At 37.2% G+C, this 12,478-nt stretch overlaps 1 protein-coding gene across 2 annotated transcripts in view; it reads right to left on the bottom strand.

Moving 5' to 3' along the window:
• The window catches only part of LOC123865936 (sensory neuron membrane protein 2-like), a 35,592-nt gene that overhangs the window by 2,808 nt on the left and 20,306 nt on the right, over nt 1-12,478 (bottom strand). For both annotated transcript variants that reach the window (XM_045907157.1, XM_045907156.1), the window contains 3 exons: nt 2,827-2,918; nt 1,088-1,302; nt 795-920 (listed from right to left, as the gene is read on the bottom strand). In XM_045907157.1, the coding sequence (XP_045763113.1) occupies nt 795-920; nt 1,088-1,302; nt 2,827-2,918 (433 nt within the window). The remainder of the gene's footprint in view (nt 1-794; nt 921-1,087; nt 1,303-2,826; nt 2,919-12,478) is intronic.

Below are 12,478 nucleotides of genomic sequence, written 5' to 3'. Positions count from 1 at the left end.
GTAAATCCAACTGACTAACTTTTCGGAGTTAGGTATAGTGCTTTTTAAACAATTAAATGTCGTTTGCTTTAACGGTGAAGGAAAGCATCGTGAGGAAACCTTCATGCCTGAGGTACTCACTACCTACTAACTTCATAATGTTCTCAAAGGCGTGTGAAGTCTGACAAACCACGCTGAGCCGTTCTCATTTTTAGTGGAAACCCGTACTCAGTAGTGGGCCGGCGACCGGTTGATTAGGTCAAAGCCATCGCACCTCTGACTCTAATTAAAACCTATTCAGCTAATTAATACGAACAACTTGGTAATTAATCACAATTGGTAAGATTAAAGTCCGCGAAAATTCGCAAGTCTTGATTAAAGTTGGTTGAAGCAAAACTAATTTGATTTTAACGACCTTTTGACACTAGCATTTCTCCGCCACTTAAAAGTTGCCTAACTACTTACTTATTTCTGTATCTTAATTAAAAAGTTTCTACCCTTGCCTTGTACAAAATTAGCATTTTTTTAAGGGTACCTATCCAATAAACGGAGTCTATTTTTTTTGGTCGCGAGACGTTTTGGAATTCTTAAGCGGTTCAGCGCTTTTCTTTCTTTTATCTTCAGCCACTTGCCTTAGCTCAAATATATAATAAACTTGGACCTTACTAGAGGTCATAGGATTCCTATTATTTCACGCAAAAGGTGCGCCCGGTGTGGTATACCGCGGGTGGCGTGCGGGTGTACGGGGCGTCCCACTCGCCACATACCCCGATCGCCATGTCAAGCTGTCGCGTACTGTACGTAGTTGTACTTACTTCTTGCAAAAGCACTTGTTATCTGGATTGTAGAGCTTCGAGGCGAGTGCGCTCTCGTCCATTTCATACAAATACGCGCTGATGTTGAAAATATTCCTCTCGCCAACCAGGCTTATATACAGCGATCTGTAAAAACAATTACAAATTATAATACTTACTTAACTGATCCCTAATGACATTTTTAGGGTTCCGTACCTCAAAAGACAGACAGACAGACAACAAAGTGATCCTACAAGGGTTCCGTTTTTTCTTTTAAGGTACGAGACCCTAAAAATAGTGCCTATTGGAATTACCTGCATATTTCCGGTTCATAAATATAAACCCTCTCAGGTGGTCCCAGGTTCATCGGTGGGAATATGGACCCATCTGAGCCGTTGAGCTGGCCGCAGTAGGGGTCGCCCCACTGCCGCATGGTGGTCAAGTCGTTGTAGGCCACTATATGCCCCAACTCCTGGATGTTCTCTGTGCCGCGGACCATGTTGTATGGACCGGATTCTGTTGTGTTCAGCTGGAAAGAGATTTTTAAAATTCTTCTTATTTTGTTTAATAGCTATATTCAGATATAAGTTAGCTCTTGATTGCAATCTCACAATGACTTTCAATCTCACCTGGTGGTAAGTGATGATGCAGTCTAAGATGGAAGCGCGCTAAGTTGGGCATATTTTTATTGAACCCCTATTTGAAAAGTTTCCTGAAAAGGGGCGATTTACAGTCGATAGGTAGGGTAGGCAGATGCTTTTATATTCATTTAATCTTACAGTTTAGAAATATTTCATGAATTTAATTTTGCCTGACCATGCGGCACTTACTTCAAATTTTATTTAAGAAAAATATCCAATACGGTCATTTTATGCTCGGCCAACGTGCATCGGTTTTATATTAGTTTTAATTTTACGGATCAAATGAAAAAAGTACGACCACATCGGGCCAAAGACAATTTTATTCTTTTTTGTTTTTTAAAACTAACTCTATGCTAACTCTTCACTATATTAGATCTACCATAGATATTTTTTAAATATCACAACGTTGATTTTGGTATAAACTCTTTTCATTCTAAGAGGAGTCTGAATTCGCGACCAAATGATCCGGGCAGTCATTAAATAAAAACTTTTGTAGCCGACTCCGATTATTTGTTCAAGTTTATTTTTCTAGTTATGATATTATGAGAACGTTTATATCAATAAAAGTTTGTATCCTTTTATCCCTAGAGTCCCATAATACTATCAAAGTTTCCTCCAACTTCGGGAACGCTTTTGAGAGATCGCTTTGGGAATTTAAGTGCTTTCGCTATAAGCCATGGGAAAATTTCGGCTAGCATTGGTCTGACTACGTTAAATACTCCGGAGTATTCACTCAACTGCGAAATGTATAAAGTTCAAAGAAGCATTGAATAATTTGGTTACTTTGCTGTGGTGTTTTTAACCACCGACCCAAAAAGAGGGGTGTTATAAGTTTGACGTGTGTATCTGTGTATTTATGTATCTGTGTATGTGTGTAGTTTTTTTTTGATTGAAAGGTGGCTTGATCAAGATTGTTTTTAGCTATAATCCAAGATAATCAGTTCAGCTGTTTGAAAGTTATCAGCTCTATTTCTAGTTACTGTAACCTTCACTTGTCGGGGGTGTTATAAATTTTTAGTTTACACTTGTATTTACGAGTAGGTATATCCTATCTACTAGATGATGACAGCGACTGTGCACTATCCATCGAAAGAAGTTAGTAGCTTTTATACCTTACTAGCTGATACCCGCGACTTCGTTCGCGTGGATGTAGGTTTTTTAAAATTCCCGTGGGAACTCTTTGATTTTCCGGGATAAAAAGTAGCCTATGTGCTAATCCAAGGTATAATCTATCTCCATTTTAAATTTCAGCCCAATCCGTCCAGTAGTTTTTGCGTGAAGGAGTAACAAACATACACACACACACACACATACAAACTTTCGCCTTTATAATATTAGTGTGATATACTATAGGTATATAGGTATAAGGTAATACTTATCTACGTTAATAAAATCAGCGTCAAGGCACTTACGTGATTAAACATGGAGAAGTAGAACCCGTTGCCGTCCTCTGTGAGCCGCATGTTGGGTGGTTTATCTGATTTTATTTTTCCGCACACCAAACCTATAACAAAATAAATTAGATCACCTATTGTCCAGGCTGGTAATAAAGAAATTGCCGGCAGACTAATTTTATTTTGGAAGGACTCGGCATGCCATACTTCTTCCTATAAAATTAATATTTCTGTCAAATATTTTCTGACTCGCACTTGGCCGGTTTTGACGTGACAACGTCTTATAATTCGATAGAGCCGGCTGCACGCACAAAAAACATGACTCATGCGGCGTTACCTCGCTCTGAGGCGTTCCATGTAAGGCTTGAAGTGCAAGCGAGAGCGCGGAACGAGCGACAAAGAAGCACAATCGGCCTTTGTTGTCACGTTCAACTATCGTCAGTAAACCGACTTTACAGACAACCAATTTTTTAATAATAACTAGCTGTTGCCCGCGACTTCATCCGCCTCCCGCGGGAGCTGTCTTTGCCCCGGGGATTTCCCAAAAAATTCTTTCGTTACAAATCTTGTCCTGACAATATAACTATATAAATAATAACAAACACAACAAAAAGAATTGTCCAATTTGGTGCAGTCATTCAAAATTCAAAATATTTTTATTCAATTAAACTTTTACAAGTAAGTAGTTACCTACCTACTTTTGAATTGTCAAGAGCATCTAGAGTTCGGAAGCTATGCGCGTACATTACATTTCTGTTAATTACGAGGTTACTATATGTTGTTAACTATATCTATATGTATAAGTAAGTATAAATTAATAGTAAAATTGCTCATAAATAATTTTATCAATCACGCGGAAGGTATAAAATAAGTAAGGTAGGTATTTTCAACCTTGCATGGATTTGTGTGAGTGTTTTTATGCGAAAAAGACGTAGACTGCTAAGTAGGTATCTGTTTTGCTGTACCTAGATTTTTTTAAAGCCTCAACAGCTCAACGGTTATAGGAGCGGACTGAAATCCGAAAGGTCAGCAGTCCAAACCCTACCCGCTGCACTTTTGTCGTACCCACTTCTGGCACAAGCTTTAGGCTTAGTTGGAGGGGAAAGAAGAATGTTAGTCATGATTAAAATGGCTAATATTCTTTAAAAAAAAAGTGATTAGGTACCGTCGCCTATGAACATTATTTTGCAGGCCCAGAGGAACCGCCGATGCGTTGCCTGCCTTCCAAGAATTTGTTGGTCCGCCCCTTGAATAACCCCATGTTGTAATGATTCCACAATTTGCATGTGCGTGGTAAGTATATTGTGTAGGTTGATGAGGTGATAAATTCTTGGTAACTAATAATTTTTAGGGTACCGCACCTCAAATGGAAAAATGGATCCTATAAAGGATCACTTTGTAGGTTGTCTGTCCGTCGTGTCTGTCAATAAACCTATAGGGTACTTCCCGTTGACCTAGAATCATGAAATTTGGTAGGTAGGTAGGTCTTATACTCAAGTACAGGAATAAATCTGAACACCGCGAATTTGTGGTTACATCATTTAAAAAAAAAATGTGTTTCAATTTTCTAAATAAGGTAATGATGGAAAAAATACCCGAGTACGGAACCCTCAGGGCGCAAGTCTGACTCGCACTTAGCCGGTTTTTATTAAACCCATACTGCTTTGGTTTCTAGGCGGCATCGTACCGGAACGCTTAATCGCTTGGCGGCACGGCTTTGCCGGTAGAGTGGTAATTAGCCACAGCGGAAGCCTCCCACCAGACCATACCAGAAACTTAGAAATTATACAATTCCAAACCTTTGCCGGGAATCAAACCCGAGACCTCCCACTAATAAGACCACAGCGCTTACCACTGCGCCAGGGAGGCCGTCAAAAAGCCGTTGTCGTATTGAGCCGGTAATGAGTTAAGATGCATGATGACCTATACTTATGTAACCTATAGTTAAACCCTTGTTAAACCTTAATAAATTGGTACCTACAACGCACGTGTTTCACGAATCATGTTCAGGAAAGCGAAGCGTATGTTATTAAATAGATCTCAACATGATTGTAGCTTAGACTGCAATTTACTCAAGACATCATGCAAAGCATCTAATGTCTTATTTCCTACTGAATTTTTATTCAAATCACTGTAAAGCACTATGCATATTGCATACGCAACCAATTAAGAGGAAAACCTATGCGAATGACATTGACGATTTCCCCTTCAAACTAGCAATTTTGACATGTCATGACCCTCTATTGACAATTAATCAAGCAGACATTTCAATCTGCGAAATTTACGCGGACTTTTAGTATTTTGACGTAGGAGGGTAAAAGATCCAGTAAATGAACGAATAAGGACTACCCTGACTTTGACCTAAAATTAAGATTTATGAGAATCGTTCTATATATAATTTTTATTAATTATTAATTGTCTATACACAGTAGGTATACACTCTTAAATTATTTAAATATCAAAAACGCAAAAAAATGCGTGGTATTAATTATTATAAATTATTTTATTTAACAAAAGGATAAATTGCCAGTAAATGAACTGGGAATTTCAGTGAATGAACGAACTCTATCTAGTGCATAAACTCTCGATTCCTATTAATAAATTCTTAAGTATATTTTCGGCTTGGAATTTTAAAAAAAATGTCAGATTTTCAGTTTTTGACTTATTGTATATTTTTTTCTACATTTTGCGCGATAAATCAAAAACTATTTTACATAATAATAATAAATAAAACCTGTTTTAGAATGTATAATACAGCCCTTTCATATGATATTATCCCCTTTGGTATAGTTATCTTAGTTTGAAAGTCACCTAAATTTTCTGGAAAACAGTCCAAATGACTACAGAGAAAATGAAACTTAACGCCCTTGTTGCATCCAAGTCGCTGGAAGTGCAACATCAGCTACTGAATGTGTTAAGAGTAGAATGGTAGATTAGAGGTACTGGGTTGGGGCTGAGGTACAGATTTATCACCAGAAGTCAGAATCGTTCAAATTGCAGACTGCAAGTTACAATAGAGCCGCTTGGAACAATTTTTTTTGCTGTTTCTTCTGGTAATATTCACAACGCAGAAATAATAATCATCATGGTGTTTAGATGGTTTGCGCCAAATTATAAATTTTTTTTAGTAGTTAACTATTCTTATTTGCTCATAAACGCAACGAGGAAATACAGCTTCCACATATAAAAATTGGAGTCCAGGCCTTGCTGTTAGCTGCTAATGGGTTCTCAAAGTAGCCCGAGTATGCTTGTTTTACTGGGCACAAAAGGAAAGAATGAAAGGAGCTTACCCAGTACATCTTAAAAGATCCGTTATAGATACATGCATCCTGCCATGCCTTACCTATGCCAGCCAAACATGGGTCCAGACAAAGAATATAAAAAGAAATAGTGACTTGCTAAAGGGCGATGGCAAGGTGCATAAATTAAGCAAAAAATATTCAAAGTGAGAATTGAAGACATAAGAAAAAAGACAAAGCCTACAGACACCTTGAGACATGCCCTAAAACTGAAATGCAAATGGTCATATTGTATCGATTTTTACAGATGAAAGAAGGACAGGTAGGTAGACCGAAGACGCGTTGGTCTAATGCTATTGTGCAAATCGCGAGAGAAAATTAGCTTGATAGTACCAAAGACAGAGAGAAATGGGGATACCCAAGAGGGATCCATATACAAGAAAGAAGAATACCAGAATAAATATAAAAAAAATTCAAAAGAAAAATAAAACCGACTTCAAAATCACAAACACTAAAAAGTAAAAAATAATTTAAGTTATTGTGGTTTGAATAACCTTAGCTACGCCGACGACATGGTTCTACTGAGCCCCTCAGTTGGGGGTCTTAAAAGGTTGCTGCAACTCTGTGAGGAGTATGCAGAGATGAATGGACTCAGTTACAACGCCAAAAAAAGCGAGTTCCTTGTTTTCAGGGGAAAGAACAAACTATCCAGCTTTAAACCAAAGATACAATTATGTGGTAATCCCCTGAAGCAAGTAACTGAGTTCAAGTATCTCGGTCATGTAGTAACCGACAGCCTGAGGGATGATAGTGACATGGAACGAGAGCGCCGGGCTCTGTCGGTCCGAGCCAATATGTTAGCCCGCAGATTTGCGCGCTGTACTGGGCAAGTAAAGCTGACCTTATTCAGGGCTTACTGCCAGTCATTCTACACGTGCAGTCTGTGGACGGACTACAGGCAGCGGACCTACAGTGCCTTGCGTGTTCAATATAACAATGTGCTGAGAGCGGTGTTGAGGAAGCCTCGACACTGCAGTGCGTCGGCAATGTTTGCGGATGCTCGCGTGGATGATTTCTACGCGATCATGCGCAAGCGTGCCGCGTCCATGATGCGCAGGCTAATGAGTAGTACCAACACTCTTCTCAGCGCATTGGCCAGGAAACTAGATAGTCCTCTCTGGAGGTGCTGGGGGGGTGCGCACATAGGCGCCAAGAGGCTCCCTCGGGCTTTTTAGTTATAGTTTTTAGTTATAGAATTAGTTGTTAAGCTAGAAATAAGTACCTACTAACATAGTTTAAGTTATTTGTCATACTAACATAATTATGGGTCTAATGGCCTGAAATAAAAGTTTATTTATTTATTTATTTTATTTATTTGAAGTCGGTTTTATTTTTATTTTGAAAATTTTTTATTTCAAAATTTTTAGTGGCCCCACTGTACTATAATAATATGCCATGCCCAGCTAAAACCCTACTGTTTACTAAGCAATTACACTGATCGCGAGCAATTTGCTCTTATCCATTGAGGAGTTCTGTTCTCCATCTCAGAAGATATTCATCAGAACTTCATCAAATTTATATGGGACCACCTGCAAAGTATACCTAGCTTTTCAAAAAAAAAAAATATTCCAAATCGGTCCAGGCGTCTTTGAGCAATCGGTGAACATACATTAAAAAAAAATTGAATTTGCTCTTATCCATTGAGGAGTTCTGTTCTCCATCTTCAAAGATATTCGTCAGATCTTTACCAAATTTATATGGGACCACTTGCAAAGTATACCCTATCAAACAAAAAAAAAATCCAAATCGGTCCAGGCGTCTTTGAGTAATCGGGGAACATACATAAAAAAAAAGATACCAACGAATTCAGAACCTCTTCCTTTTTTTAAAGTCGGTTAAAAATATACTAAGATTTACTAACATGGTGTTATACCATAGAGTAGCAAACAGAGGCAAAGCTTCTAAGAAGCGAGCAAAATTTATAACTATTTTGGTAGGGCTGGCACTGGAGGATACAATTTAATTAACAATAGTTATTTGTTCAACAAGATGGTAAAGTTTGTTTTTGTTGTGATTGCCTAGTTTAAATATCGATCTTTAAATATCGATCGATAGATCTAAATATCGATTTTGAACGAAATCAGTCAATTTAGAAAGAATTATAAATGGTGCCAACTTTTTTAAATTTTGGTTACAGGTTCCTATTTTGTGATCCCAGGGAGCTCTAAATATCGATTTTGAACAAAATCGGTCAATTAACAAAGAATTTCAAAATGGCGTCAACTTTTTTAAATTTTGGTAACAGTTTCTTATTTTGTGATCCCAGGGAGCTCTAAATATCGATTTTGAACGAAATCGGTCAATTAACAAAGAATTTCAAAATGGCGTTGACTTTTTTAAATTTTGGTTACAGGTTCCTATTTTGTGATCCCAGGGAACTCTAAATATCGATTTTGAACAAAATCGGTCAATTAACAAAGAATTTCAAAATGGCGTCAACTTTTTTAAATTTTGGTAACAGTTTCTTATTTTGTGATCCCAGGGAGCTCTAAATATCGATTTTGAACGAAATCGGTCAATTAACAAAGAATTTCAAAATGGCGTCGACTTTTTTAAATTTTGGTAACAGTTTCTTATTTTGTGATCGCAGGGAGCTCTAAATATCAATTTTGAACGAAATCGGTCAATTAACAAAGAATATCAAAATGGCGTCGACTTTTTAAAATTTTGGTAACAGTTTCTTATTTTGTGATCGCAGGGAGCTCTAAATATCGATTTTGAACGAAATCGGTCAATTAACAAAGAATTTCAAAATGGCGTCGACTTTTTAATATTTTGGTAACAGTTTCTTATTTTGTGATCGCAGGGAGCTCTAAATATCGATTTTGAACGAAATCGGTCAATTAACAAAGAATTTCAAAATGGCGTCGACTTTTTTAAATTTTGGTAACAGTTTCTTATTTTGTGATCGCAGGGAGCTCTAAATATCGATTTTGAACGAAATCGGTCAATTAACAAAGAATTTCAAAATGGCGTCGACTTTTTTAAATTTTGGTAACAGTTTCTTATTTTGTGATCCCAGGGAGCTCTAAATATCGATTTTGAACGAAATCGGTCCATTAACAAAGAATTTCAAAATGGCGTTGACTTTTTAAATTTTGGTTACAGGTTCCTATTTTGTGATCCCAGGGAGCTCTAAATATCGATTTTGAACAAAATCGGTCAATTAACAAAGAATTTCAAAATGGCGTCAACTTTTTTAAATTTTGGTAACAGTTTCTTATTTTGTGATCCCAGGGAGCTCTAAATATCGATTTTGAACGAAATCGGTCAATTAACAAAGAATTTCAAAATGGCGTCGACTTTTTTAAATTTTGGTAACAGTTTCTTATTTTGTGATCGCAGGGAGCTCTAAATATCAATTTTGAACGAAATCGGTCAATTAACAAAGAATATCAAAATGGCGTCGACTTTTTAAAATTTTGGTAACAGTTTCTTATTTTGTGATCGCAGGGAGCTCTAAATATCGATTTTGAACGAAATCGGTCAATTAACAAAGAATTTCAAAATGGCGTCGACTTTTTAAAATTTTGGTAACAGTTTCTTATTTTGTGATCGCAGGGAGCTCTAAATATCGATTTTGAACGAAATCGGTCAATTAACAAAGAATTTCAAAATGGCGTCGACTTTTTTAAATTTTGGTAACAGTTTCTTATTTTGTGATCGCAGGGAGCTCTAAATATCGATTTTGAACGAAATCGGTCAATTAACAAAGAATTTCAAAATGGCGTCGACTTTTTTAAATTTTGGTAACAGTTTCTTATTTTGTGATCCCAGGGAGCTCTAAATATCGATTTTGAACGAAATCGGTCCATTAACAAAGAATTTCAAAATGGCGTTGACTTTTTTAAATTTTGGTAACAGTTTCTTATTTCGTGATCCCAGGGAGCTCTAAATATCGATTTTGAACGAAATCGGTCAATTTACAAAGAATTTCAAAATGGCGTCGACTTTTTTAAATTTTGGTAACAGTTTCTTATTTCGTGATCCCAGGGAGCTCTAAATATCGATTTTGAACGAAATCGGTCAATTAACAAAGAATTTCAAAATGGCGTCGATTTTTTTAAATTTGGTAACAATATCCTGTTTTGTGATCCTAGGGATCCTCAAATATTGATTTTGAACAAAATCTATGACAGTTCAAGAAAATAGATTTTAAACACTATTTAAATTATTATCATTAACATTAAATTAAATGAAAACACGACGCGCGACGTGTACTGCAGCCCCTGAGCTTGAGCACAGGCCGAGCCGGTATAAACCGATTTCTCTCCGTACGCGACGTAGCGCCTGTGCTCACGCACACACGCGCCTCAAGCTTGTAGTAGTGTACCTATCGTAGCGCGCTTGTATGAAGCTTTGACTCTGTTCGCTACTCTTGTGGTTATACAACGCAATACCACACTAACAAACACTCGTACAAACATACAGACAAGTATATACTCACACACACTCACACACACACATGGACGCACGCACACACACTTTTGAACGGTTTGAACGGAACACGGTTTTGAAATTGAAATTGAAAAAAGTGTAAGAATTTGTAAGAAAATATTTAAAAAAGGTATATCAGCCGGTTTTTTATTCCAGCTCTTAATACATGTAAAAACGTCCAATCTGTTCATTTACTTGAGCCTTTACCCTAGTACCTAATTATATCGACCGCCCCATATCAAAACAAAGTAAATGTCATTTTTCCGAAAATCGTTTTATGTCATAAGCCTAACTTTCATAGTATGTCCCGTTGTATTGTAAGGACACCCACATTAAAGTAAAATTAAAAGCTAGTAAGTCGCTTTGACCATTTTAAAACATAGTAAGTCTATGAACTGGCTAGGTTTTTTATAGATTAATGCGCCTTACTAAGTTTTTCAAAGGAATTAGATTAAATAAAATAAATATCACCCATTATCTAAATACCATGTCAAAACAGTAAATACTTAATGATGCATTAAAACTTAAAAGTAAGATAGGAAAAGTCAATGACCTCTACATGTCAACTGTTAAATATGGCTTGCAAGGGAAATACTTTGCATACTTACATAATGTTTTTAGGGTTCCATATCTCAAAAGGAAACACGGGACCCTTATAGGATCACTTTGTTGTCTGTCTTTCTGTCCGTCTGTCCGTCTGTCGTGTCTGTCAAGAAAACCGATAGGGTATTTCCCGTTAACCTAGAATTATGGGCAGGTAGATAGGTCTCAACTCTCATAGCCCAAGTAAAGGAATAAATCCGAGAACAAATTTCGTGATTCTAGATCAACGGGAAGTACTGTATAGGTTTTCTTGACGGACGGACGGACAAATGGACAGACAACAAAGTGATCCTTTAAGAGCTCCGTTTTTCATTTTGAGGTACGGAACCCTAAAAAAGAAAGTGATGCACATCTAATGAATAAATGTGTAGGCCAGTCTTCACACTAAAATATTTAAACCCCTTTAATTTAAAAACTGTCATAGCCTAGTGGTTAGAACGTCCGCCTCCTAATCGAAAGTCGGGGGTTCGATCCTGGAATCACGCACTACTAACTTTTCAGTTATGTGCGTTTTAAGCAATTTAATATTGTACATCAAATCTTTGAAAAGAGCAACCGCCGAGTTTCTTGTTGAAGACTACGGCCTAAACTTCTCTTGAATTTAAACCACTTACTAGGTTTTGATCTGAGAAAGAAATTTTTTTTTTTTTTTTTTTTTTTTTTCCCTTTAAATCTGGCTTTACTCTGATTAGCCAATGTCAAGTTTGTGATATTTTCAAGTTATTGAATTTATACAAGTATGGACTCCGTCTGCGCCGGCGCCCGCCGACATACGCGCGGCGCCCCTTTAGAGCGCTTCCCAGTCAGTTCCACCACCAAAAAACACCAACTAACACAAAAACCAGCCACTCTTAACAAAAAAAACACTCCAAACAAGCACAGCACGCGCGCCAGCAAACGCCATCACAGACGAAGTCCGAGAAAGAAATTTGACATTAATTGACAAAATTGAGAGACCTAAGCTTGTATAAGAACACAGAAGTGTCATAATTCGTGTTCACTTTGCCTAACGTCTCTCAGAGAGAGATTTAAACTGTTTCTTATAATCACTGGCCATATTTCAAATGCGAAAGTGTGTTTGTTGGTTTAATATTCAATCACGCTGCAACGGAGCAACCAGTCGACGTGGTTTTTTGCATGGATACATTTAAAGACCTTGAGAGTGACATCTCTCTCCGCATCGTATTCTTTATTGCTGAGGGTTGTGACCTCTTTCCATTATTCCTACATCTAATGGTAGGTTTTCTTGGGATAATAATGCGGTGGGTTCAAAGAGCCTACGGAACTCGACTAGAAAAACGAGATTTTGACTCTTAGTTTTAACGGTTATG

This window comes from Maniola jurtina, chromosome 6, assembly GCF_905333055.1.
Source record: "Maniola jurtina chromosome 6, ilManJurt1.1, whole genome shotgun sequence".
In the NCBI taxonomy this organism is placed as follows: Eukaryota; Metazoa; Arthropoda; class Insecta; order Lepidoptera; family Nymphalidae; genus Maniola; species Maniola jurtina.
Note: the sequence above shows the minus strand (reverse complement) of the source record. Positions and strands in the feature narration are given on the sequence as shown.